Below are 27,500 nucleotides of genomic sequence, written 5' to 3' on the forward strand. Positions count from 1 at the left end.
GAAAGAGAGAGAGAAAGAGAGAAAGAGAGAGAGAGAGAGAGAGAGAGAGAGAGAGAGAGAGAGAGAGAGAGAGAGAGAGAGAGAGAGAGAGAGAGAGGAGGGAGGGAACGGCGAGAGAGGCTGCGCGGCGATACCACATCCACCACCGGGCGCGACTCACCGGCGCCGCTGCCTCTAGAGCTCCACCCACCGCCGCTGCCACGTGACTCTCAACCTCACGCCACCGACGAACCTTCCACCTCCTCCTCCTCCTCCTCCTCCGCCACCTCTTCTTCTTCTTCTTCTTCTCCTTCTTCTTCCTCCTCTTCTTCTTCTTGTTCTTCTTCCTCCTCCTCCTATTCGTCGTCGACTTTTTTCCACCTCCTTTCCCTTCTTCGTCTTTTTTCCACCTCCCTTTCCTTCTTCATTTTCTTGTTCTTCATCATTGTTGTTGTTTTATTCCTTCTTATTCTTGATCGTTGTCGTCTTTTCCTCCTCCTTTCCTACTTCTTCTTCTTCTTCTTCACCATTGTTGTTGTTTTTCTCCTCCTCCTCCTTTCTTTTATTATGTTTCCTCTCCAACGTTGTCATCGTCGTTTTCACATTCGTCCTCATTCCTCTATTTTTTCCCCTCCTCCTTTTTTCTTCTCTTCCTTATCATCATCATCACCGTCATTCTCACATTCGTATTACTGTGACCTATTTTTTTCTCATTCTCATCTCTCTTCGTCTTTCTCCTTCTTTTTCTCTCCATCCTCCTCCCCCTCCTCATCTCCCTTCTCCTCTTCCTGCTCCTCCTCCTCCTCCATTTCTTCTTCTTCTTCTTCAGGTCACCCACGAATTTTTAGTCTCCCTCAAATTTCTCTATTTCCCTCCTCTTCTTTCTCTCTTTATTTCTTTCCTTCACCTCCTTTTTCTTCTTCTCTGTTATCTCTCCTTCTCTTGCCTCATTTTCTCCTCCTCCTCCTCTTCCTCCTCCGGAAACCACCTCCCCGCCTTGGTAATCTTTGCCTCATTTTTATTCATCTATTTTGCGAAAGTCATTTATACTTTGTTTGTTTGTTTGTTTGTTAGTTTTACTTAAGTAGATAGGTAAATATCACACACTAAATATATATATATATATATATATATATATATATATATATATATATATATATATATATATAATAATAATAATAATAATAATAATAATAATAATAATAATAATAATAATAAAAAAAATAATAATAATAATAAAAATAATAATAATAATAATAATAATAATAATAATAATAATAATATTAACAATAATAAAATCATGTTTGTTATGGGAAATTGGCAGGGTGTTGGGGAGGGGGAGGGGGGAGAGCAGGGGGAAGGGAAGGACGTAGATGGAGGCGGGGAGGGGAGGGGGAGGTAGAGGGAAGGGGGTAGGGTGGGGGCATAATATGGACAGGGACGCACGCAATCAAGGTAGAGGGTAACATGATTCCCTGCCCACGCCCTGCACCCATACCCCATCTCTTTCCCCTACCCATACCCCCATCCCCTTCCCCTACCCATACCCCATCTCCTTCCCCTACCCATACCCCACCCTCTTCCCCTGCCCATACCCAGCCCCTTGCTTGCCCATATCCTGATTCTTTCGCCTATAAAAATTTAAGATAATCCATATTTTTTGTCCAAGCTTTTCCGAGAAAAAAGCATTACGTAATCGTTTCACATAGAAGATAGAAAGTTGCATAATACATTGAGTAAGAGAGAGAGAGAGAGAGAGAGAGAGAGAGAGAGAGAGAGAGAGAGAGAGAGAGAGAGAGAGAGAGAGAGAGAGAGAGAGAGAGAGAGAGAGAGAGAGCGAGCGTGTGCGCGCGTGCGTGCATGTTAGTGCTTACGTACGTGTCTGCGTGACTGCATGAGTGTGTACGCGTCCGTGTGCACGAAAATACAAACAGTAGCAAGAAAATCACAGGAAAGTGCACACACAGACCTGGACTCAAAGGACAAGAAAAACAAAGACAAAAACAAAAGCAGGAGTGCAACCGAGCGTCGATCGCAGCTTTTACTCGGCGCAACAAGAGGCAATAAGTCAATCTCTCAACTCATTTATGTAAATTGCGTGACTGACTAACTGAATAAATAAATAAATAAAAGAGTAAATAAATAAGTAAACAAGTAAATAAATAAATAAATACAGGGATGAAGCAATGTGTATATATATATATATATATATATATATATATATATATATATATATATATATATATATATATATATATATATATATATATAAGTAGATGTGTAAGAAACGGGGACAAATATCGATTTCACATACTGGATTTAGACATCTTAAATTTATTGGCCCTCAATTTCTTTTTCTGTTCTCTCTCTCTCTCTTTCTATCTTTCTCTTTCTTTCTTTCTTTCTTTCTTTCTCTTTCTTTCTTTCTTTCTCTCTCTCTTTACACCCAATTAAATTTAACCCAAAAAATAGAAAAAAAAACTCGAAATACAGAAGAAAAAAACAAACAAACGCGAAAAAAAAAACGAAACAAGAAAGCAAGAAAAAAAGCAAAGAAAAAAAAACGAAAGAACAAGCAAAAAAAAAAAAAAAAAAAAAAAAAAAAAAGCTAGTCGACTAGCGCTTCGAGTCAGTGAGTCACAATAGCTTACGAGTGGTTGAGTCAGCGGAGGAGCATGTGTGGTCTTGCAGCGTATGGGGGAGGGGGCGAGGGGGCGAGGGGGTGAGGGGCGAGGAGGGGGGAGGGGAAGGGGTGGTGGGGGCTGACACAAACTCATTGAGTCACAAAATGAATGAAGGATTGAAAACACGCGCTTTTTTTTCTTTCTTTCTTTCTCTTTTTTTTTTCTTTTTCTTTAGATTGTCGGGTGGAATTAATGGGTTATTTTTTTTTTGAGCGTGGAAAGTTCGGCGGTCAAGAGAGTGTCGTGAGAGTTGGGGGTGGGGGTGGGGTGAGGAAGAAGGGGAAATAGGGAGGGGGAGAAGAAGAGAGGGGAAGACGAAGAGAGGAAGACGGGGAGGGAGAGGGGGGTGAGTGAGAGAGAGAGAAAGAGAGAGAGAGAGAGAGAGAGAGAGAGAGAGAGAGAGAGAGAGAGAGAGAGAGAGAGAGAGAGAGAGAGAGAGAGAGAGAGAGAGAGAGAGAGAGAGTCGGAGAAGCAGACAGACAGAGACACGAGACAGAGAGAGAAAGATAAAAGACAAACAGACACAAGGACAAGGAAAATGGGCCACGAGGAGGCGAGAGGAGGCAGGAGGCGAGCAGGGCGAAGGAGCGCGGCGTCCCGAGGCGAGGCGGAGGCAAAACCCAGCCAGGAGGCGGCGGCGGCGGCGGGCGAGGTGTCAACATAGGTTAGGCGGATTCCCCCCCGGGTGGCTCCACAAATGGGCTTGGAGGCGCCACGCTCGGGCTTCGTGCGTGCATACTTGGTCTGGGGGTGAGGTGAGGCGAGGTGAGGCGAGCCGGGGTGAAGTGAGGTAACGCCGGACGCTGGAAACGCTGCTTCACATCACTTCACTTCGCTCAGAGCCGGTCGCTCTCTACCTGTAGGGGGTGGGGTGGGGGTGGGGGTGGGGGTGAGGGAGGGAAAGGGGGCGCAGATAGGGAGGGAAGGAGGGGTAAGGGGAACTTTTAAGTCTCTCCAACTCGTATAAAGTTCGCAAGGTGAAACTTGTGTTCTACGGAACTAATTTTATCATATTTCCAAATATCAAAATCAAGAATAAGAAAAAACCAATATTTTTTTTGTTCCATTTTCTTATGATCATTATTATCCCTATCACTATCATCACCATCCTTATCACTATCTTTATCACCATTACCACGATCACCAACATTATCACGACTCAAAACTTGATTTCGGAATGTGAAAGGCCAAACATATCTCTCGGAAGAAAATTGTTGGGTGTGGGGGGGTACGGGCGGAAAGGGGGGGGGGGTGAGGTGATAGGGGGAGGTAGGGAGGGAAGTGGCGAGGTGGGGGGGGAAGAGGAGGGAGGGAGAGGGAGGGAGGGGGGGGGTGCTTGATCCCATCGCCATGAATGGAAGAGAGCAAGACTATGGGGTTACGGGCTGCTAGGCACTGAATGAAAGAGGGGGTGGGGGGTGGGGGGCATCGCCTCTCTTTTACTAGGCTGGCGATACTCTCTCTCTCTTTCTCTCTCCCTCTCTCTGTTGATTGCTTGCTTCTCTGTCTGTCTGTCTGTGTGTCTCTCTCCTTCCCTTTTTCCTCCCTCTCTCTCTCTCTCTCTCTCTCTCTCTCTCTCTCTCTCTCTCTCTCTCTCTCTCTCTCTCTCTCTCTCTCTCTCCCTACCACCCCTTCCCCCAACCCCACCAAACACAATACACCCCGTCATTCCCCTCCTCCCCCCCCACCCCGCCCCACGCCCGCCCCCTATCTCAGAGATCTCGAGTAAATCACGGGCGGCGATAAGGCTCATCTTCGTTCGGGCAGTAAAACTAGATCTCAATCTCTTGGGGGCTTCTTGTTTCTCCTCTTTATTTGCCTTGCTTATCGCTCGATCGTCTCTCCTTCTCCCCTCTCTCTCTCTCTCTTCCCCTCTTAGTGCCGACACTTTATTCTCTCCTTGGACCATCTACTGTTTCTTTATTCCCCTGGACCTTCCCCCCTTCCCTCCCTCCCCCCACTCATCTCCTTCTCTTTCTCCTTCCCCTTCCACCAGCCATCTTGATTTCTTCATTTATCCGATAGCTTTCCTTACCCGCTCCTCCTCCCTTCCTCCCTTCTTTGACCTCTCATTTCCCACCCTTCCTCCCTTCCTTTTCTCTTCCCCTCTCTCCCTCCCCACCCTCTGTTTCTTCGTCCCCGTTTCCCTTCCCCTCTCTCTCTTCGTCGCCTCTCCCCTTCCCTCCCTCTTTCCCCCTCTCTGTCTCTTCGCCTCCCCTCCCTCCCTCCCTCCTTCCCTCTCTCTTCCTCCATCACCCTTCGTCTGCCGCGCTTCTGGGCTTCGTCACTCACGCCCGCCCCGGGGTATCTCGCCCTCCTGTCCCTGGTGGGTTCCTTGCTTCCTCTGCCCATTACTCCCCGTCGAATATCCCTTGCCTGATGCCCCTGCACCTTGCACCTCCTTCTGTCCCTCTGCCGCTGGCTCCCTTGGCACCCTGCACCTCCCCCTGCCTCTGCCCCTTCTCCCTGTCCCTGCCGCTTCTCGTCCTTTTTTCGGATGCCCCTGGGGGTTGTGTGTCTTTCCTCGCTGCTGCAGATTCATGTCTCGTGACTTTAGCCTTCCTTTCCTATCCTCTTCCTCTTCTTTTCCTGTATTTCTTCTACTTCTACCTTTTTTCTACTGCTTCTAGTATTACATCTTCCACCAGCATACTATTCTACTACTACTACTACTACTTCTGTATCTTTCTCTCCCTCCTCCTCCTCTTTTTCTTTCTTCCCCCATCTCACCCCCTCCTTTCTCCTTCTCCTCGTCTTTTCTCTCCCCCCCTCCTCTTCCTCCTCTTCTCTCCCCTCGTCCTCCACCTCTTCTCTCCCCTCGTCCTCCACCTCTTCTTTCTCCTCCTCCTCCTCCTCCTCTTCGCTCCAAAGGGTCAAGGATCAGAGCCCACTGCGCAGTGATCTATGGTTCGCAAACACAAACACGTGTAGGGTAATCCCGCAGCGTGTTGAGTCAGCGCGGCATAATTCACGCATTCCTTGGCATGAATGGACAGACAATGCACTCCGTTAAGGGGGGAAGGGGGAGGGAGGGGGAGGGAGAGGGAGGGTGGGTGAGGGTGTGAGAGGGTGTGTGAGAGGGTGTGTGAGAGTGTGTGAGAGGGTGTGTGTGTGTGTGTGTGTGTGTGTGTGTGTGTGTGTGTGTGTGAGAGGTGTGAGGGTGTGAGAGGGTGTGTGTGTGTGTGTGTGTGTGTGTGAGAGAGAGAGAGAGAGAGAGAGAGAGAGAGAGAGAGAGAGAGAGAGAGAGAGAGAGAGAGAGAGAGAGAGAGAGAGAGAGAGAGAGAGAGAGAGAGAGAGGCAGACAGACAGACACAGACAAAAGGTTTATTCACGAAACACACCGAGAGCATTATTAGTGACAATTTTGATGTTCTCGAGTACTGGCGGAGAACATGCAATAACATACGTACTGTTATTCGATCTTACTCGCCAGACTTGATTAATAATGGGAGGGTGAGGGAGGGAGGGAGGGTGAGGGAGAGAGAGGAAGAAGGGGATGTGGAGGATGGAAGAGGGGAGGGAGAGGAAGAAGGAGGGAGAGCGAAGAAGAGGAGGAGACGGAGGGGAGAGAAGTGGAAGGGAGGGAGGGATGGAGAGAGGAGAGGAGAGAAGAAAAGAGAAAGAGAAGAGACAGACAAACAGACGGAGAGAGAGACCTATATAAAGACCACAACCCCGAGCGAAATATGCGTAGACACTCGCCGAAGGTTAATCGATAAAAAGGATAATTCTTCGCGAGGATGATGCCCGGGGAGGAATGCGGGGGATTCTGCGTGGCGCGAGATGTGGGGATGACGTCAGGCGAGAGGACCAACGTAGAAAGAATAGGGAAAAATAGAGAGAAAGATAATGAGAGAGAGAGAGGGAGGGAAAGAGGGAGGGAGGGAAAGGGAGGGAGAGGAGGGGGGAGGGAGGGAGGGAGAGGGGGAGGGAGGGAGAGGGGGAGGGGGAGGGAGGGAGAGAGGGGAGGGAGGGAGAGGGAGGAGGAGGAGAGGGGGAGGAGGGAGAGGGGGAGAGGGAGAGGGGGAGAGGGAGTAGGGAGAGGGAGAGGGAGAGGGAGAGAGAGGAGAGGAGAGAGGAGAGAGAGAGAGAGAGAGAGAGAGAGAGAGAGAGAGAGAGAGAGAGAGAGAGAGAGAGAGAGAGAGAGAGAGAGAGAGAGAGAGAGAGAGAGAGACCGACAGAGACAGAGATAAAGAGAGAGAGAGAGAGAGAGATGCAGCATCAGACACGAAAGACACTCATCTCACCGCCCTTTCTAAGGCCTGTATTCATGACTTATTTACACACGTACATATGTACATACACACGCACACACAAACATTGAGTGTGTGTGTGTGTGAGTGTGTGTGTGTGTGTGTGTGTGTGTGTGTGTGTGTGTGTGTGTGTGTGTGTGTGTGTGTGTGTGTGTGTGTGTGTGTGTGTGAGTGTGCGTGTGAGTGTGTATGTATGTATGTGTGATACATAAAAAAATAAGTTACTAACGGAAAGAGGAAGAGGGAAAGATAGAGGGAGAGACAGGCGGAAGGATGGCGGGAAGATGACGGGAAGAAGAAAAGAAAGAAAGAAAAGAAAAGAAAAGAAAAAAAATCCACTCCAGCCCTGCCACCTATCCATTCACCAACAAACAAAACAAACAAATAAATCCGACAAAAAAGCGCCTCCGAAGAATCGCGCGAGCCACAACAAGACCGGACGGAGGGGGAGGGGGAAGGGGGAGGAGGGAGGGAGGGGAGGTGGAGGGGTTGGGGAGGCGGGATGGGAGGGGGAAGGGAGGGGAAGAGGAGGGGGAAGGGGAGGAAGTGGAGGAGAAGGGTAAGGTAGGAGGAAGGGAAGGAGAGAGGGGTAAGGGAAGGGGGAAGGGGAGGAAGGGAGTGAAAGGAAGGGGAAGGGTGAAGGGGGAGAGGGGGAGGGGAGAGTGGAGGAGGTGGAGGGAGGAAGGAGGAAAGGAGGAAAGAGAGGGGAAGGGAGGAGGGAGAAGGAGGGAAGATGAGGAAGGGAGGAAGGAGGAAGGGAAGGAGAAGGTGAGAGTGGGAAGGAAAGGAAAGATAAAGGGAAAAACAAGGAAGGGGAGGGAATGGAGAAGGGAGGTGGAGAGGAGAGGGAGAGGGGAATGGGGAAAAGGGAGGAGAGGAGGGGGAAGGGGGAGGAGGAGGTGAAGGAAGGGAGAGGGGGGAAGGGGAAGGAGGAGGGGGAAGGGGGAGGCATCGGCCGGTAACAGAATCCGAGAGCGGAATCGATCGCAGTGTTCACGTGTGAATGGGCCGCCTTCATCCCCCGCCACCGGACACTCACGAAGCCGAACACTCGCCCCTCTATCGGCGCTTCAAGTCGTCCTCCACCTTCCTCCTCCTCCCCCTCACTCTCTCGTCTTCTGCCGCTGCCACGCCGCCGTCTGCCCCTGCCCCTGTCTCCGCCGCCGCCGCCGCCCGCCGCCGCCCGACGCTCGCCGCCGCCGCCCGCCATCGAGGAGCGCGCTGCCTCACGTACACGCCGCTCCGGCCTCGCCCTCAACGATCCTATTCTTCCCCTTCCTTCTTCCTCTTCTTCTCCTTTGTTGCTCTTTTGGTTCTCTTTTTTCGTTTGCTTGTTCCAATTCTTCTGATTTTTTTTTTATTCTTTCGTTCTTATAATTTTCTTCGTTTTTTTTTTCTAAATTGCTATTTTTTCTCTTTCTTTTGTTTTGTTTTTATTCTCCTTTTCGCTTACCCCTATTATTTTCTTCCCCTTTATTCCTGTTTTATATTTTCTTCTTATTCTACTTCTCATTCGTCTATCACTCCTTTCATTAATTCCCGGAATTCTTCCTTAGTCTTCCTGCTTCCGGATGTGGAGGCTTCTTCGTAAGTCTTATTCATTCTCCCTCTTCCAGTAATTATTTTAACGTGTGTGTGTGCGTGTGTGTGTGTGTGTGTGTGCACGTGTGTGTGTGTGTGTGTGCTGTGTGTGTGTGTGTGTGTGTGTGTGTGTGTGTGTCTGTGTGTGTGTGTGTGTGTGTGTGTGTGTGTGTGTGTGTGTGTGTGTGTGTGTGTGTGAGTGAGAGAGAGAGAAAAGAGAGAGAGAGAGAGAGAGAGAGAGAGAGAGAGAGAGAGAGAGAGAGAAAGCGAGAGAGAGAGAGAGAGAGAGAGAGAGAGAGAGAGAGAGAGAGAAAGAAAAAAGAGAAGGCGAAAGAGAGCGAAAGAGAGAGAGAGAAAGAGAGAGAGAGAGAGAGAGAGAGAGAGAGAGAGAGAGAGAGAGAGAGAGAGAGAGAGAGAGAGATAGAGAGAGAGAGAGAGAGAGAGAGAAATAAGAGAAGGATAAGGTGGCAATATAATAAGGAATTTTAGTGGTATTCCTCGAGGGGGGAAGAGCGAGGGAGAGGGAGGCTCAGAGGGGAGAGGGGGGAGAGGAGGGGAGGGGAGAGAGGGGGGGGGAGGGGGCATAATGAAGACGGTATGTCTCGGATTCAACGCGTCATTTATGAACATTGAATATCATAATCTATTGGTTATTTTTCTTTCTTTCTTTCAGCTCATGCTACATAATCGAACTGTGCAAAACGAACGAGGAGGAGGGGGAGGAGGAGGAAGAAGAAGAGAAGGAGGAGGAGGAGGGAGGGGGGTGGAACAAGAGGAGGAGGAGGAGGAGGAAGAAGAAGAGAAGGCGGAGGAGGAGGAGGAGGGGGGTGAACAAGAGAAGGAGAAGGAGGAGGAGGAGGAGGAGAAATTTAAAAAATGGAGAATCGAAAACAAAGAAAAGAGAAGAGAAGTAAGGAAGAAAGGAACAAGCTTAAAAACAGGAAGTAGGAGGAGGATATGATAAAGGAGGAGGACAAAGAAATGGCGGAATAAGCAGCATGAAGTGGCTAAAGAAAGGAAGGAATAAAATAACGAAAATTCCAAGAGACGAAGCAAGAGAAGTGAAGGAACGAAGGAAAGAATAAAGGAAGGAAGAGGCTTAGAAGAAGAAAAAAGGAGAACCAGGAAACGAGGAACGGAAGAAAAAGGAAGAAATAGGAAGGAAAAGGAAGAAATAGGAAGAAAGAGGAAGGAAGAGGAAGAAAGAGGAAGGAAGATGAAGAAAGAGGAAGGAAGACAGGATGGAAGAAAGGAGTGCGTGGCTTCAGGAGGCTGAGGAGGAGGGAAGGAGCTCGTTGGAGTCGCGGAGGAGGAGAGAGGGAGGAGGAGGAGGAGGAGGGGCGGTGGAGGGAGTGGTGGAAGAGCTGTGAAAGAGTGGTGGAGGAGGAGTGGAGGAAGGGTGGAGGGAGCGGTGGAGGAGGGTGGAGGGAGCGGAAGGAGGGTGGAGGAGCTGTGAGGGGGTGGAGTTGGAGAACTGTGGGAGGGAGCGGTGAAGGGGTGGGGAAGGGGTGGAGGGAGTAGAGGAAGGAGGGGCGGAGGGAGCGGTGAGAGCGGAGGGAGCCCGGTAGAGGGGAGGGGTGGAGAAGGGGTGGAGGGAGTAGAGGAAGGGGGGGCGGGGGGAGCGGTGGGGGGGCGGTCCCTCTGACGGGGGCGATGTATGTGTTGTGCGCCCCTAAGTGACTGTAACTGTCTTGTTGATCCTTGGCGGCGGCCCACCCACGGCAGAGGGGTGGGGGGGAGGGGGGCTGAGTGGGGGGAGGGTAGGATGAGAGGAAGTAGAGGGTAGGGGATAGAAAGGGGGGAGGGTGAGAGAAGAGATGATGAGGGAGGAGGGAGTATACGAAGGAAGAAAGAATAAGAGAGAGAGAGAGAGAGAGGGGGGGGGAGGGAGAGAGGGAGAGAGGGAAAGAGAGAGAGAGAGAGAGAGCGAGAGAGAGAGAGAGAGAGAGAGAGAGAGAGAGAGAGAGAGAGAGAGAGAGAGAGAGAGAGAGAGATAGAGAGATAGAAAAAGAGAAAGAGAAAGAGAAAGAGAAAGAGAGAGCGAGAGCGAAGGATCGAGAGGCCGGGCGCAGAGGGACAAGAGAAAGCCCTTCCCGCCGGACGTCGTCGACGGCGACGGCAGGAGTTCGCGTCGGCTGGATCGCCCGTGATTAATTCTCTTCGGTTGCAACACCAACTCTTCCTCGAGTGGGAGGAAGTCGCGGGGAGACACGCGCAGGGACGGAAGGACGGAGAGAGAGAAGGAGAGAGAGAAGGAGAGAGAGAAGGAGAGAGAGAAAGAGGGAAAGAGGGAAAGAGGGAGGGAGAGGGAGGGAGAGGAGGAAGAGGGAGGAAGAGGGAGGTAGGAGAGAGAGAGAGAGAGAGAGAGAGAGAGAGAGAGAGAGAGAGAGAGAGAGAGAGAGAGAGAGAGAGAGAGAGAGAGAGAGAGGCGGACGGACAGACAGACAGAGACAGACGGACAGACAGACAGATAGATGAGTTGACGTACAGAGAGGAGGCTCGCGAGATGATTAAGGTCTAAGAAAGCCAAGAGACAAAGACAGACAAACAGACAGACATAAAGCCAGGCAGACATACAGGAAGAAGACTCGCAAAATGATAAGGTCTAAGTAACCGCCACAGACAGACAGACAGACACACAGGAAGATAATAAAAGTCTAAACAGCCGAGAGAGACAGACAGACAGGCAGACAGTCCAATGAGCCAAGAGCCAGACAAGACAGACAGGAAGGAAGTCTCCCACGATGATAAGGGTTAAGGAGAGGAGGCAGACAGACAGACAGACAGACAGACGTTGATTATTCCTGCAACCTCGAGGCCATTAGCCGGATGTTCCCCGAGACAGAGGAAGGTCGGGATGCGCGATCGGGAGGGAAAATGAGGAGAAAAGGTGGAAAAGGGGGGAGGTAGAGGGAGAAAAGGTGGAAAGGGGGGGGGGGGGAGAGGGATACAAGATGGAAATATAGGGAGAAAAGACGGTAAGTGGGGAGAGAATGTGGGAGAAAAGATGGAAAAGGGGAAAGAGTTAGAAAAGGTGGAAAGGAGGGGGGGGGGGAGGGAGAATAAATGGAAAAGGAAAAAGACAGAAGGGAGATCGAAATTCAGATTAAAAATATATATATATAGGTGGAAAATAAGAGAATGAAAAGGACAAAAACGGACAATAAAATAAAACGTTGGTTGATTGAAAAAAAACAGGAATAATGTGACGTCGTTGTGTTACGTAAAAGAAAAAAAAGAGCTAACAAAAATAACCATGACATAACCGAAACAGAAACGAAAATAAACAAACAAATAAAATAAAAAATAAAGCCTAAAAAAACACACAATCCCCCCCCCAAAAAAAAAAATCAATCCCCCCAAGAACAAAAATAAAACAAAACACACAACCAAAACAAAAAAAGACACAACAAAAAAACACAACATAAATAAAAAAAAGAAAAACACAATGAATCATTCCAATCCGGCGCCTGATTTCCTGGAGAGGAAACTATTATTTGCAGATTCTAACAAAAAAAGTCTCGGCGCCATGGGACTGCCTCTTGCCTCAATAACACAGACTGATCGGGGAAAGAGGGGGAGAGGGAGAAAGAAGGGGGGTAAGGGAGAGGGAGGGATAGGGAGGAAAGGGAGAGGAGAGTAGGGAGAAAGAGAAGGGTAAGAGGGGGAGAGGGAGGGGGGAGGAGAACGTAGGGGAAATGGGGGAGAAAGAGGGGGAGAGGGGGGAGGGAGAAAACCTAGGGAAAATGGGGGAAAGGAAGGGAAAAGGGAGAGCGGGGGGGTAGGGGAGAAAGAGAGGGAGGAGGGAGGGAGAGAAACTAGGGGAAAATGGAGGAGAAAGAGGGGAGAAAGTGGGAATAGGGAGAAAATGTGGAAAAGAGGAGTAAAAAAGGGACGAAAGGGAGGCGGAGAGAGGGGAAAAAAACATGGAAAGGATGGAAAAGAGGGAGAAGATGCGGAAATGGGGTAAAAGGGAGAATATATGGAAAAGGGGAAAAAGAAAGAAGGGAAAACACTGAAAAATGAATAATAGGAAGTAGGAAAGACAGGAATACAAGAAAGATAAAGGCTTGTACGCGGAGGAGGATGTGGAAGGAGAGGGAGTAGATGAGAGAAGCGGATAAAGGAGAGAGAGAGAAAGGAAAAGAAGAGGAGGGAGGAGGAAGAGAGAGGAGAAGAGGGTGAGGGGGGATAGGGAAGAGAAAGGGTGAGAGGGTGAGGGAAGATGGAAAGGAAGGAAGAAAAGGGAGGATAAGAAGGAATGAGAGATAAGCGGAGACGGAAGAAGGAGAGGAAAAGAAGGGCGAAGAGCAGGAGCGAGGGATAAAGGGAGAAGGAAAAGGAGAAGGAAAAGGAGGAGGAAAGGAAGGAGTGAGGGATATGAGGGTTTGGGGTGGGGTGGGGGGGGGTCGAGAAGGCGTAAGCGGAGCGCGATGCTGGCGCCGGGTGTCACGGTCAGATGACTCCGTGTCGCCAGCCGTCGTTCACGTCACCGCCGCGACCAAAGGGGGAGGGGGTGCTGTGACTGGGGGAGGGGGAAGGGGGTGCTGTTCCTGTGACCGGAGGGGGAAGGGGGAGTGGGTGATCTTAGTGACCGGAGGGGGAGGGAAGGGGGTGCTGTTCCTGTGACCGAGAGGAGGGGGGGGGCGCTGTTCCTGTGATCGAGGGGGGGGGGGGGAGTGCCTTCATCCCCTCCCCTTCCCTCCCTCCCTCTTTGCCCCATCAATTTCTTCTTTCTTTCCTTTTCCCACTCTCACTTTCTCCTCCCTCCTCTCTTCTTCTGTTTCCCTTTTCCTTGATTCCTTCCCCTCGTCCTTTCTTTTCACCCTCTGAATCTTGTTTTCTCTTTCTGCTTCCTATTTCTCTTTCTTTTCTACCTTTACTCCTTTCCTTATCTCCCTCCTCCTTCCATTCTTTCGTTTCCTCTCATACCTCCTTCCATATTTTCATCTCTGCCATCTCTTTCCATTCTTCTATTCCTTTCTTCCCTCTTCCTTCCCATCCTTTTCTCCTCTTCTTCCCATTCTCATCTCTCCCCTATCCCTTCCCATCCTTCTCCCTCTCTCCCTCATCTCAATCTCAACTTTCCCCTTTTTCCTCCTCTTCCTCTTCCGATTCTCATCTCTTCCCTATCCTTTCCTATCCTTCCCCCTCTCTAGCTCAATCTCAACTCCAACTTCTCAACTCCTTCCCATCCCTCCCCCTCTTCCTCCCTATCCTTTCCCCTCTTCCTTCCTATCCCTTCCCCTATCTCAATCTCAACTCCTTCCCATCCCTTCCCTCTTCCTCTCCATCCTGTCCCCTCTTCCTCCCCTCTTCGCCGTCACCATCCATCACAGCAGTCATTAGAGCGAGCGGCCCTGGGATGCCGACGCGACAGTAGCAAGCGGGTCAGATCGTCGCCAAAAAAGAAAGAAAAAAAAATAAAAGAAAAAAGAAGAAGCAAGAGGGAAAAAAATTAAAAGAAAAAAGAAGAAACAGGAGGGGGGAAAATAAAAGAAAAAAAGAAGAAGCAGGAAGGAAAAAAAATAAAAGAAAAAAGAAGTAGGAGAGAAAAAAAGAGAAAACGTAAACAAACTAAGAATAAACTTTTACGTTCCGATGACTTTTGGATTTCTGGAGTGATTTTGGCAACAAGTCGTCTCGAAATAGACGTGACTTGCCATGGGAGGTATTGCGTTGTGACACATTTTTTTTCTCGGATAATTTGACATGCGGTGGAAGTAGAGATGGGCGAGGAAGAGGAAGGAAAGAGAAAAGTCAAAGGGAGGGAGGGAGGAAGGAAGGAAGAAGGGAGGAAGAAGTTGAGAAGTAGAGATGGGTGAGGGGGAGGAGGAGGAGTGAGAGAGAAAAGTCAGAGGGAGGGAGGAAGGAAGGGAGAGAGGGAGGAAGGAAGGAGGGAGGAAGAAGGGGCGCCGACGTGGCACAGCGGCGAGGCCAGGTGCTGACGCCCGCGCGCGCTCGGGCACTTCAGAGCAGGACTCGAGGCTCGAGATCGGGATTTAATGAAGACCCTTTTTCGGGAATCGCAATCCCATACGCACACGCCCATAAACACGCCCACATGGAAGGAGGGTACACGGCGAGGCGGCCGCCCACGCCCCATTAACTCCGGTCCTCGAAGGGGGTCGAGGGCAAAGGGATCCAGAGCGGGGAGGGGGAGGGGGGGCGGAGGGAAGGGAGTACGGCGCCAGAACTGAGAAGAGGAAGGGAGTAGGGAGGGGGGAGGGGCAAGGAGGCTGCCGGCGTCGCCCTGCCCGTCGCCACACCATAGCCGCCGCCCCCATAAAATTGATGGCAGGTCTTGGCACAGTGTAACGCCGCTCGGGAGGTCTGACTCCGGGCGGCGGCGACGACGGAGGCGGCGGCGGCGGCGGCGGAGCGGCAGCCTTCGGGCGACGTCCAGGCGGGGACAGGACAGCGCCATCCTCAGAGAGCCTCACCGGCAGCGCCTCGCCCGGACCCCCCTCCCCCCGGCCCCTCCTGCTACCTGTCTGTCGCCGAGGCTGACTTTGGCGCCAACCACGTCACCCGGACGCTGGCGCCACGGCTGTCACACGCTCGCGCTCGCCGCCCCGAATGCCACTCACCCGCGCGCTCGCTCGGGGCCTCCGCACTCGCCGCCCCTCGAGGCGCTGCGGGGCGTCACTTCTTTTTTTAAACCCAGCGACATTCGCCACCATTTCAAGACCGAAAGCCCCGAAAGCCCCGAGGCGTCGCAGGTCCGAGCAAGCAGCGCCGCGAGCGTCTCAAGCCCGTCTGCGGCGGCGACGCACGCGGCGCCCGCGCCCGCCCGGCCTGGCAGCGGGCCGTGACTCCCTCCACGACTGGCGCCAGCGCTCGGCCGCCCCTACGTGAATGAAACAACAAGCTCCCTCTCCTGGCGCCAGCCGACATTCCTCACTCCTGCCATACTAACCACCGACCCGCTGACGCCACCCAGCTGACACTCCTGACGCCAATCACGCCGGCAAAAAGGGCCACTATATAATACCGACTTTGGCCTCGGGCTGACGTCGGCGCCGCCTATTTGTATGCGGGGAGACTTGGGCGTGAGTGTGCTTTTTCCTCGCTCTTGCTTTCTTACTTTTATGATTAGTGTTGACTCATGTCGGAGTTTATATGCACCATGAACTTTTCTCCTCGACTTCTTGCGTCTGGCAGGAGCCTAATGGCGAGGGGGGGGGGGGATGAAAGACCTTGCTTAGAAAGAACTCGGAAATTCTCTCTCTCTTTCCCCCTCCCCTTTCTCTCTCCACTCCTCCTCTCTCCTTCCCTCCCTCCCGCTAACTTTTTCCCTCTTTCCTTCACTCCCTCTTCCCTCCTCTCTCCCTTTCCCTTCGCCTTCCTCTCCCAGTCCTTCTATCCCCATGTCCTCCTTCCCTCTCCCTACCTCCTTCCTTCCCTCTCTCTCTCCCTACCTCCCTCCTTCCTTCCCTCTCTCGCTCCCTACCTCTCTCCTTCCTTCTCTCTCCCTCTCACTACCTCCCTCCTTCCCTCTCCCTTTCAGTCTCCCTCCCTCCCTACCTCCCACCTTCCCTCTCCCACTCCCTCCCTCCTTCCCTCTCCCTCCTCCCTCCTTCCTTCCCACTCCCTCCCTCCTTCCCTCTCCCTCCCACCTTCCCTCTCCCACTCCCTCCCTCTCTCCCTCCCTCTCCCTCACATCAAGATCGCCCAGGAGACGACAACACGGCCCCTACACAAGGCCTCGTAATGCAGCGGCCACTCGACAGTGTCCAAACTGCATTAACAAAGATTCACGGATCTGGAGACAAACACACGGCGAGAACTGCAGTCTCTCTCTCTCTCTCTCTCTCTCTCTCTCTCTCTCTCTCTCTCTCTCTCTCTCTCTCTCTCTCTCTCTCTCTCTCTCTGTGTGTGTGTGTGTGTGTGTGTGTGTGTGTGTGTGTGTGTGTGTGTGTGTGTGTGTGTGTGTGTGTGTGTGTGTGTGTGTGTGTCTGCGCAGAAATTTCATTATCCATGGCGCATGAATGTTGCCCATCTGAGATTTCTTCATGCGCCCTACTAGCACATTCCCTCCCCCCCTCCCCTCCCTCCCATCGCAATGCCACGGAAATATTTTCAAAGAAACTTACATACCCAAGAACCTGTAGAGAACCTGTGTCCGCGCGCAAACAAACATACATACACGCGCAAAAACACGCACACATACACACACAACTGCGACGATTGCCACGTAATGCAACCCATCCAGCTCTTAAAAAAAAAAAAATACTGACAGCATTCCTCAAGCTAAGGGAAGCCACACATACCCATACCGCCATCTTTCCTCCCCCCTCCCAACCTCCTCCCCCTCCCCAAACCCCCCCCCCAAAAAAAAAAGCCCAAGAAAAAAAAAAATTAAAAGAAAATGCATCTTGGGATACAATTTTTAAAAAAATCTTTGTTCAACCACCTCAAAGACTTCCCCTAAACAAAGACCCCCCGACAACTATGGCATGTGCAACGCTTCCTGGGAAATGTCAGGAGTTGCAGGAACATGCAATTGCAACAATGGACACGGCCATCAGCCTCGCCCTCGTCATCCACGCTATAGGGGCTCGAACAGGGTAATAACAATAATGATAATGATAAGGATGATAATAATAATAATAATGATAATGGTAATGATGATGATAATGATGGTAATAATAATGATTATGATAATGATGATGATAATAACAAGAACAATAATAATAAAGATAATAATAATAATAATAATAATAATAATAATAATAATAATAATAATAATAATAATAATAAATAATAATAATAATAATAATAATAATAATAATAATAATAATAATAATAAATAATCAAATAAATAATAATAATAATAATAAATAAATAAATAAATAATCAAATAAATAATAATAACAATAAATAAACAAATAATTAATCAATCAAAAAGAAGGAAAACGAGCCTTCCGAGACAAAGGCCGACCGGACGCACCGGAGGCGCCGCCCCGACCGGGCTTTCTCGGAAGGGCATCTGGGCGGCCGTCAAGAGGCAGGTCTTTTGTCACGATTGACAACAAGTGTTAAAAAATCGCGGATTCATTAACATATGTCGCTCTCTAGTGGCTGGAGGAGTCACGTGGGTTCCCTTTCGCCACCCCCGCCCCCCGCCCACCACTCCCCCCAACGTATACACACCCTGACAGTTGTATTATGATTCAATTAGGGTTTTATAGTTCAGTGCAATCGAGCTGCTCCGAGTCTTGAGATGCATATTTATCTAATGGGTTTGTGTTGTGGGGCGTTCTTGGGTTTTCTTTCTCTTTCTCTCTCTCTCTCTTTTGCTATTTATTTCTCTCTATCTCTTTCTGTCTGTCTGTCTATCTGTCTGTCTATCTGTCTGTCTGTCTGTCTGTCTGTCTCGTCTTTGCTTTGGCTTTTGCTCTCGTTCTCTCTAGGTACACATACATACATGCAATCAATGCATATATAAACGACCCACAAAAAAACAAAGGCAAGAAAGAAACATCTAACAACAACAACAACAACAACAGCAACAACAGCAACAACAACAACAACAACAGCAATAACAACTACAACAGCAACAACAACAACAACAACAACAGCAACAGCAACAGCAACAGCAACAACAACGACAACAACAACAGCAATAACAACAGCAACAACAACAGCAACAACAACAGCCGCCCCTGTGACTTTCCCCTAAGCAGAGCACCAGCGGCAGTCGGGTCAACAAACAAACACTGGCGAACTTTTGCTTCTGGCGACGGATACGGATGCAATCTGATATTGTACACACACTACATATATACAAACAGGCATATGTGTACTTACACGTACATGTAAACGCACACGGACATACAAATAAAACGTATGGATTTTGGAAACACGTTTAAGTTTCACAACAACATATTTAGTATTTTTTTTTAAAGATAAGCAACAGAGGGAAAATTAAAGTGGGAGAGAGAGAGAGAGAGAGAGAGAGAGAGAGAGAGAGAGAGAGAGAGAGAGAGAGAGAGAGAGAGAGAGAGAGAGAGAGAGAGAGAGAGAGAGAGAGAAAAGAGAAGAGAGAGAAGAGAGAAGAGAGAAGAGAGAAGAGAGAGAGCAGAGAAAATCGAGACATCGAACCATCAACATCCCGACAAACAGAGAGAGAGACAAACACTACAAAACAGACACAAACAAAAATAGACCATAAAAAAGGGGGTCGCAAGAAGCAAGGTTCCTTCTGAGAAGCGCCTAGACACAGCAAGGCAGTAAACGCGCTCCCTCGGTCGGCTTTTTCTGGAGGTAAACTCTGCGTCCTGGTCAGTCTCTGGGTGACACCCGACCCCCCTCATTTAAACGCCTGCCAGCCACACCCCTCGTCGCCCCCCTCTGCTCTCTCGCTCTATCCTCCGTCTATTCTGTCTTCCGTCTATCCCCTTTTTTGTATCTTCACTCTCTTGTCTCTTTATTCTATCTTCATTCTCTTGTCTCTTTATTCTCTTTTCTATCGGCTATGTCTCCATCTGCTCCTCTATTCTGTCTTTCGTCTATCCCTTTTTTCTATCTTCACGCTCTTGTCTCTTTATTCTTCTCTCTTCTATCGGCTATGTCTCCATCTCCTCCTCTCTCCCCCTTCCTCTCTCATCTATTTTCCCTTCTTCTCTCTTCATTCTCTCCTCCCTTGCCTCTTTTCAACCCAATATTCCTTATTCTTCGCATCAAACGTCAACGTCCGATTCTATTTTTACTTCTTCATTTCTTTATTGATTCTTCGCCATCTTAATCCCTTCTATTTCCTTCGTATCTCAAAAAAAGATAATTGAAAAGAATGCGAGACAGCAAGGATGCAATCAAAGGAAGCAAGAGGAAGCCAATCAGAGAAGCAAGACGGCGTAAACATGGAAGAGAGGAAGCAGGCAAGGAGGAAGACAAGAAAGGAAGGTAAACAACGAAAAAACAAGAATCAATCACATAAGGAAGGCGGCGAGGAAGCAAGGAAGGAAAGAATGTGATAAAAAACAGCGCATCGCCCTAAACAAACAACAGGGAGAAAGCCAGGAAACAAAGCAAGGTACTAAGGCAAGCGACGCCCACTCCACAAGCAGGGCGGCAGGCGAGCGGGCGCAGGAGGAGGCCGCCCGCGTCCGCCAGGCGTGAGGGCCGCTTCCCCGCCATGGCGCCTTCCATCTTGAAGAAGGAAAATAAACCCTCACGCGGAGAGAATGCGGATATTTCGAGCGTAAAACCACTCCTGTGATTCAGAAAAGGATGGATCAAGAAACGTCGACGCCCACGCTCACGCCGCCGCCCACATCTCACGCCCGCTGCTACTACTACTGTCTTGTCTCTAAGAGCCCCCTCCCCCCCATCAGGCCCAACCCCCCTGCGACGACGGGCGATTGGCCAATGCAACTTCCCGCCGAGGCCGCGATTGGGCGGCGCGTGAAGTGGCCGCCTTAAGTGGTCGTTGGTTCATTAGGAGGCACGACCGACGACGCGAGTGCCGCCGTCTGTTCTCGCGGAGGAAAAGTACTCGCGGCGGTTGCGTCACGCCCGGGATCGCCGAGTCGAACCGCCGACGCCGCCCGTGTCGACCGACGTTCCGCTGCCTCGTTCCTCCATTGTCCTCAGTTCTCTTGTTCCTTCATCGTCCTCAGTTCTTCTCCTGTTCCTCCATTGTCCTCAGTTCTTCTCCCGTTCCTTCATTGTCCTGTTCTTCTCCCGTTCCTTCATTGTCCTCAGTTCTTCTCCAGTTCCTCCTTTATCCTGTTCTCCCGTTCTTTCGCTGTCCTCAATTCTTCTCCCTCTTGGATTAGGCTCGAAAAGATCTCATCTGCAGACTGCAACTGCTACGAGAGGGACGGACTGAGGGCAGTTTCCATTCTCTTCTCTTCACGCTGCCTTTCGTCCTTCACATCGGTTTATCTCCCTCCCCCACTCTCGCTTTCGTTATCCCTCCGTCTCCCCATTTCACTCTCGTTTCGTTTCTATTTTATTCTTGTTGATTTATCTGGTGTCACACTTTGCTCACAATGGTACGCAAACACGCCTCGGAGACTGTTCGAAACATGCTTCGTAATGTTATCCTCAAAGCGAAGAAAGTGGTCCATTGAAGTGCTTCGAAACGCCCATTGTTCGAATCACTCCCTCTCTTGTGCGAATAATGCGCGGGTCTCCCCATTATTCTCTCTTGTGCAAATAATGTACGGGTTTGTAGCGGATTCCCAGATGCATAAATTTCGGCCTCCTTGTCAGCGATTTGTGTCCGTCTTTTCAAGTCTTCCATTCCTGTCGCGGGAGAACGGGGCGGGTTTGGAAAGCGAGTTTGTCTAAGTCCTTGTTGGATGATGTGGCGGGCGATTTAAAGAGGTGGAAAGGAGAGAGAGAGAGGGAGGGAGGGAAGGAGAGAGAGAGAGAGAGAGAGAGAGAGAGAGAGAGAGAGAGAGAGAGAGAGAGAGAGAGAGAGAGAGAGAGAGAGAGAGAGAGAGAGAGAGAGAGGCCAATAAATCGTTCTATATATAACAAAACTCCGTTATGGGACGAGGTCTGTTACAAAACACGCACACACGAGAGAGTAAGACTTCACATATATTTGATTTAGTGCATCCGCATGTGGTGGCCCAGTCTCCCTGTCGCCCGCCCGTGTTAGTACCCTCCCTTTCTCCTCCCTCCCTCTCTTTCCATTCTCCTCAACCCTCCACGGCTCTACCCCTCCCTCCTCTCCCTTACATAATGTTCCTTTCCCTCTCCTCCCTCACTTCCCTCCCTTAGAATAACCCCCCTCTCACTCTCCCCCATCGTGAGTACCCTCTCTGCCTTCTTTCCCCTTCCCTCCACCCCACCATCCCTCACCCCCATCCCTTATCCCTCCTTCCCCCTTCCCTCACCCCTCCCTCATCCCTCCATCCCTCACCCCTCCTCCCTCCTTCCCATCCCTCCCTCCCTCCCTCCAGAGTACAATTTCGACAGCAGCAACAACCTTCCCTTCGCACTCACTTACCTTGATGTCACATAAAAGCTAAACTGATCTCCCTCACATCACTCTCAATTGAAAGAGATTGCATGACGGCGATGCAATATTATAAGTTTAGTTGGCAGGTCAGAATGAAGACCTGTACCCCCCGCCTCTCTCTCTCTCTCTCTCTCTCTCTCTCTCTCTCTCTCTCTCTCTCTCTTTATCCCTCCCTCTCCCTTCTCTCTTTTCTTTTCTTCGCTTCTCTTGTCTTCTCTTCTCTTCTAGATATTTTGCTCCCTTTCACTTTTCTCTTCTCTCTCTCTCTCTCTAAAATATTGAAAAGAAGTAAAGAGAACACGAGTCAAAACTAGCGAAAAGAGAGCGAAGAACGAGACAAAAGCTAGCGAAAAAGGAACCAAAGTCAGCGAAAAAGAGACAAAAACTAGCGAAAAAGCGCGAAAGTGCAAAAAGAGAGAGAGCGGGGAAAGGAGAGCTCCCGACCCAGGTGATCCGCAGCAGGGACGCCAGTCGACCCCCAGGCGTCACTGCGACCAGACATACACGCCCGCCTGCGCCCATCTCATGTGTCCTCGTACATAATGCTCCCCGGGACCCGTTATGACCCCAATGAATTATGTTGACGGATGTGAATAACTTTTTCTTTTACGTTCGGACCCCAATGTTATGAAAATGTTTAAGTTCGGATCCCGATAGTACGAATAATATTTACGTTCGGATCCCCAATGCTACTAATAACGTCGAATGTGAATATTTTTTTTTTACATTCTGATCCCTCTCATATGCATAATGTTGACGCATGTGAATATTTTTTGACGTTCTGACCCCTTAGGATATAAAAAACCGTTGGAAATTGTAAATAACTTTTACACCGATCCCCAATAAAATTAATAAAGTTGTAGGTTGTGAATAATTTTAATGGATAACTCAAAACTATTATGTCTCGAGGCATATTAAAGAAATTATTCTGGAACCTGTTTACGCAGCCTGTATTTTTTTTTTTTTTAAATAGAAGACGAAGATCAAGAGGAAGAAACAAATAGACGAATAAATGATAGAAGTAGATGACAAAAACGAGAAATACAGAACAAAACAAAAATCCCAAAGTCGACGACATTTGTAACACCAAAAGAAACCTCACCAAATCGAACGAAAAAACTGGATAAAACACCTATATAAAGTATGGAAACGTAATTTTTTAACCTCACCAAATCGAAGAAAAAATAGATTCAACAAAAATCATACAAAATACGGCAAATCCAAGAAAAAAATAGTTAAAAAATTAATATAGAATACGGCAATGTATTTTTTTTAAAGAATTATAACAACTACAACCAAAGGGGCTTACTTACCGGGTCCGTGGGTGGAATAAGACCCGTAGTCGTGGGTCCCGCCCGTCTCCTGGGACTCCACCAGGCACTGACTGTCTTCACTGGGGGCGGCATCTACAAGCAGGAGGAGGAGGAGGAGGAGGAGGAAGGGGTGGAGGGGGTGGAGGTGGAAGAGGAAGGGGTGGAGGTGGAGGTGGAGGAAGAAGAAAAGGGTAGAAGAGGATGGTGGAGGAAGAGTAGGAGGGGGAGGTGGTGGTGGAAGGGGGAGATAGAAGTGGAGGAGGAGGAGGTAGTGGAGGTGGAGGTAGATACGAAGGTGGAGGAGAAGGGAAAAGGGAAGAAGGCATAGAAGAAAAAAAAAATAGCGAAAGATTTAGAGAGAGAAGCGGTGAGACAGGAAAGGAGGGAGAAAGAAAAGGGAGAAGGAGAGAGAGAGAAAATGTGTATTAATTCCTGCTTAAACATAATGGATCAAGATTTACTTCCATATCTTATTCGTATAAAATGGCGACGCTGAACGATAACAAATTAAGATGATAGTTATATTTATCACGATAATAAAGATAACAGTATCTGTGACACTAAAAAAATAATCTACAACGACATAAGATGGTTTTCTCGGTAAGATAAAGATAAAAACAGGTAAAAAAAAAAGATGGAATTTAAGATGAAATTCTGATAAAACTAAAATAAAAACTAAGGGGAAATGAGCTGAGATTAAATGAAATTATTAAACAAACTCGAAGACAAGAATTAATAGTAAAATAAAAACAAAAACATTAAGGTAAACAAACCCTAAAGGTAAAATAAAAATCCCAAGGTTTAAAAATATTTAAACATTCCAAAAAGGGAAGTAAAAAAATAAATAATAAGCAAAAATACTTAGGTTAAATGCCAAAGTAAAATCCTACGGTAGAATCCTACGATAAAATACCAAGGTAAGGTCCTAAGGCAAAATCCTAAGGTAAATTTCAAAGATAAAATACAAAGGTAAATTCCTAAGGCAAAATCCTAGGTAAACTGCAAAGGCAAAATCCTAACGTAAATCCCAAAGGTAAATTCCTAAGGCAAAATCCCAATATAAAATTCCTAAGGCAAAATCCCAATATAAAATTCCTAAGGCAAAATCCTAAGGTAAAATCCTGAGACTCTTACCTTCTGGTCTGAGGAGGTCGCGACTGCTAAACCTCCTGTAAGGCGGCGGCGGGGATTCTGAAACGGAGAAAAAGATGTTATTTTATATAATCACGTGACGTTGGTGATTTTTATGCATTTCTACTTTTTTATTTTACTCTGTTACTGTTGTTGTTGTTGTTGTTGTTGTTGTTGCGTGTGTGTGTGTGTGTGTGTGTGTGTGTGTGTGTGTGTGTGTGTGTGTGTGTGTGTGTGTGTGTGTGTGTGTGTGTGTGTGTGTGTGTGTGCGTGCGTGCGCGCGCGAGCATATTCATATGAGTGCTTATATTCGTCCATCTATAAACACATCAATAAATATCAATGAACATCAAAATCACCCATATGTCTAAAAATAAGAAAAAAATCATAACTAGCAGAGTCATCAGCGGTTAAGAACGAAAGTCGAGACTGCCGTTTGACCTAATTAAATTTTCCGCCATCATGCTAACCTCATGGAAACTGACAGACAAGTCGCTAAATCTCCTACCTGCTGCTTCCCTCACGATTTCGAGCGGAAAAGTGCTAAGTCCTAGCGCTGAACTGAATAGACGGAATGATGACATTTCTAAAGATCAGGATGATGTGAAAAATAAATTATATAACACATGCATGTATGTGTGTGTGTGTGTGTGAGTGTGTGTGTGTGTGTGTGTGTGTGTGTGTGTGTGTGTGTGTGTGTGTGTGTGTGTGTGTGCGTGTGTGTGTGCGTGTGTGTGTGTGTGTGTGTGTGCGTGTGTGTGTGTGCGTGTGTGTTCTTATACTCAAATACACATACAACATTCTTCAGTGCTAAAAGTACACCACACTTGCAAAGAAAACAAAATAAAATCAAGAAAATTATTAAAAAAAAAACATTACAAAAACACGAGAAAAGAGAAAATAATATACGCCCAGACAGCGAAAAAAAAACAATAATAATAATAATCATCATAACGATCCCTTCAATTGTTCCCGCGCTCTCTTCCCGCCCCGTTTGAAATTCCCGCCAAGACCACGGCGGCGACATTTATTAGCGGGGAAAAGTTGGCGCCACCGAGTTCTTAATAATGGCGGGCGTCCGTGAACTGGCTGATCCTCACGTCCTGTCCTCGCCTCTCCTTCTCTTCATATCCTCTTTATCTCGTCCACTTTTTAAACATGTTTAATGTCGTTTCTCATACTCGTTCTGCCTTTCACTTCTTTCCTAACTTTCTGTATCTTTTTCTCTCTACCTCTTCCTGCTTCTTTCCTCCTCCTCTTTATTCCCCACCCCTCATTTCTCAAACTTTCGTAATATTTCTCTCTCTCTCTCTCTCTCTCTCTCTCTCTCTCTCTCTCTCTCTCTCTCTCTCTCTCTCTCTCTCTCTCTCTCTCTCTTCCTCTTTCTCTTCTATCTTTCTTTCTCTTCAATTTACCCCCCCCCCCCCCCACGTCCCTCACCTGAAAATCGTTCTCGTCAAGCCACTTTACGCGGGGGGGGGGGGGGGGAGAGAAATGTGGAATGAAGGAATGGAGAGGAAGAGTGAGGGGGGAGAAAGTGGGAGGAACGAGGGAACGAGAGAGAAAAAAATGGATGTGAAAGAGAAAGAGAGTGAGAGACTAACTAAATGTAAATGGAAGGAGGTAAAAAACACAAAAAGAAAGCAAAGGAAAATAAAGGGATAGTGAAACAAATGATAATGATGAAATGGACGAATGAGGTAAAGGAAGGGAAGGAGCAGGATATGTAAGCATCCCCCCTCCCCCTCCCCCCCCCCCCGGTTAAAAGCCACCCCCCTCCCCCCTCCCCTGCCGCAGTGAGACGACAGTCCTCCAGTTTAACTCATATTTATGGCTGTCTCCGCCACTGCCACGTTTACAGAGTCATTGTTATGACAGAGACGGAGATAAAGAAGAGGCAACAGAGCATAAAGCAAAGCCCGAGAACAAAAGGAGAGAAGGAGAAAGGGAGATGAAGGATCTTTTCGTCTGAGAAAAAAAAATGGCCCGACGGTTTCCATGAATGGCGGTATCTGGCAACGAGACTACGATGTTTTTTCTCTTGTTAAAAGTAAACAAATCTCGGTAAAAAGTATACAAAAATAAAAATTATTGACACCTTAACTGATGCCTTACCTTCAAAAATAATTAACACAATTAAAAAAAAACAAATAATCTCAACTATTATTTCTACATTTAAAAATCTTCAAGAAATGTAAGAAACTTCAAAATTTAAATCTTTCAATCACCAGTACAAAAAAAAAAAAAAAAAAAAAAAAACACGAAAAATGTATGAAGAAAAAATAAACACAACTAAGAAATGTGACAATAACACAGTTATCCGTCAACCCCTCCCCCCTCCCCCTCCCCCCATGCTGACTAATGTTTGTCACTCGCGCAACAACAAGGACTTATCATTATTATTATTATTATTATTGCTGATGTTGTTATTTTCATCATTATTGTTATTGCTGTTGTTATTTTCATTGTTGTTATTGTCGCTGTTACTCTTAATGTCATTGTAAGCATCATCATGATCATTATCATTATCATGATCATAACTATCATTATCATCATTGTCCTTATCATAGTTATCATTCTTATTCCTCTTTTTTCTAGGTCAATTTATACGTGAAATATTATCATCACAAATTTGCGATTATCACTACGATCATCACAAACAAGCTACTATCAATACCCTCATTATCATCCTGCGATCATAATTGACCTCATTACCATCATTAAAACCACTAATCATTAATGCCAATTATTACCATAATCATATTACATTATCAATAATACTCCTGCCTTTTAATCACCATTATCTTTATACTCATGACCCTTGTGATCATAATCATGCCCCTTAATCATCACAATTATTATACCCATGCCCCCTGACCAACATCATTATACTCATGCCCCTTAATCATCACAATTATTATACCCATGCCCCCTAACCAACACAATCATCATATCTATGCCCCCTTAATCCTAATAATCATTATACTGATGCCCCCTAACCAACACAATCATCATATTTACGCCCCTTTAATCATAATCATCATTATACTCATGCTCCTTAATCACCAATATTATTACCGTAGAGCAATGGCGTCGCCCGCTTGAACTGACCCGGATTTGAGACCTGGACCCGCCGACCTTAGCTATCGACTCCCTAACAGCGATTAATCAGCTTGTAAAACAGAAGGAGAGGGAGGGTGAAGGAGAGAGTGGGAGGAAGGGAGGGTGAAGGAGAGAGTGGGAGGGAGGGAGTTGGAGAGAGGGAGGGAGTGTTAGGGGAGACATGGAGAGGAGGAGGGAGATGGGGAAAGAAGGAGAGAGAAGGAGAGAGAAGGAGAGAGAAGGAGAGAGAAGGAGAGAGAAGGAGAGAGAAGGAGAGAGAGAGAGAGAGAGAGAGAGAGAGAGAGAGAGAGAGAGAGAGAGAGAGAGAGAGAGAGAGAGAGCACGAAAGAAGAGAGAAAAAACGAGGTATCTTGGAAAGGCTGGCGCGTCCTTCCCTACTTAAGAGCAAGGTCATTCGATCTGTCATGTCGCGTACTGCTGACCTCCCGTAACCCGAGTCCTCCTCCCCCCTCTCCCC

General features: G+C 48.0%; 1 protein-coding gene across 3 annotated transcripts in view; it reads right to left on the bottom strand.

The window, feature by feature from the left end:
* LOC113828980 (mothers against decapentaplegic homolog 6) overlaps positions 1 to 27,500 on the bottom strand; it is a 57,174-nt gene that overhangs the window by 14,977 nt on the left and 14,697 nt on the right. For all 3 annotated transcript variants that reach the window (XM_070135798.1, XM_070135759.1, XM_070135853.1), the window contains exons 2-3: positions 23,924 to 23,980; positions 22,790 to 22,882 (exon numbers count right to left, since the gene is read on the bottom strand). In XM_070135798.1, coding sequence (XP_069991899.1) covers positions 22,790 to 22,882; positions 23,924 to 23,980 — 150 coding nt within the window. The remainder of the gene's footprint in view (positions 1 to 22,789; positions 22,883 to 23,923; positions 23,981 to 27,500) is intronic.

Source organism: Penaeus vannamei, chromosome 1, assembly GCF_042767895.1.
Source record: "Penaeus vannamei isolate JL-2024 chromosome 1, ASM4276789v1, whole genome shotgun sequence".
NCBI lineage: Eukaryota > Metazoa > Arthropoda > Malacostraca > Decapoda > Penaeidae > Penaeus > Penaeus vannamei.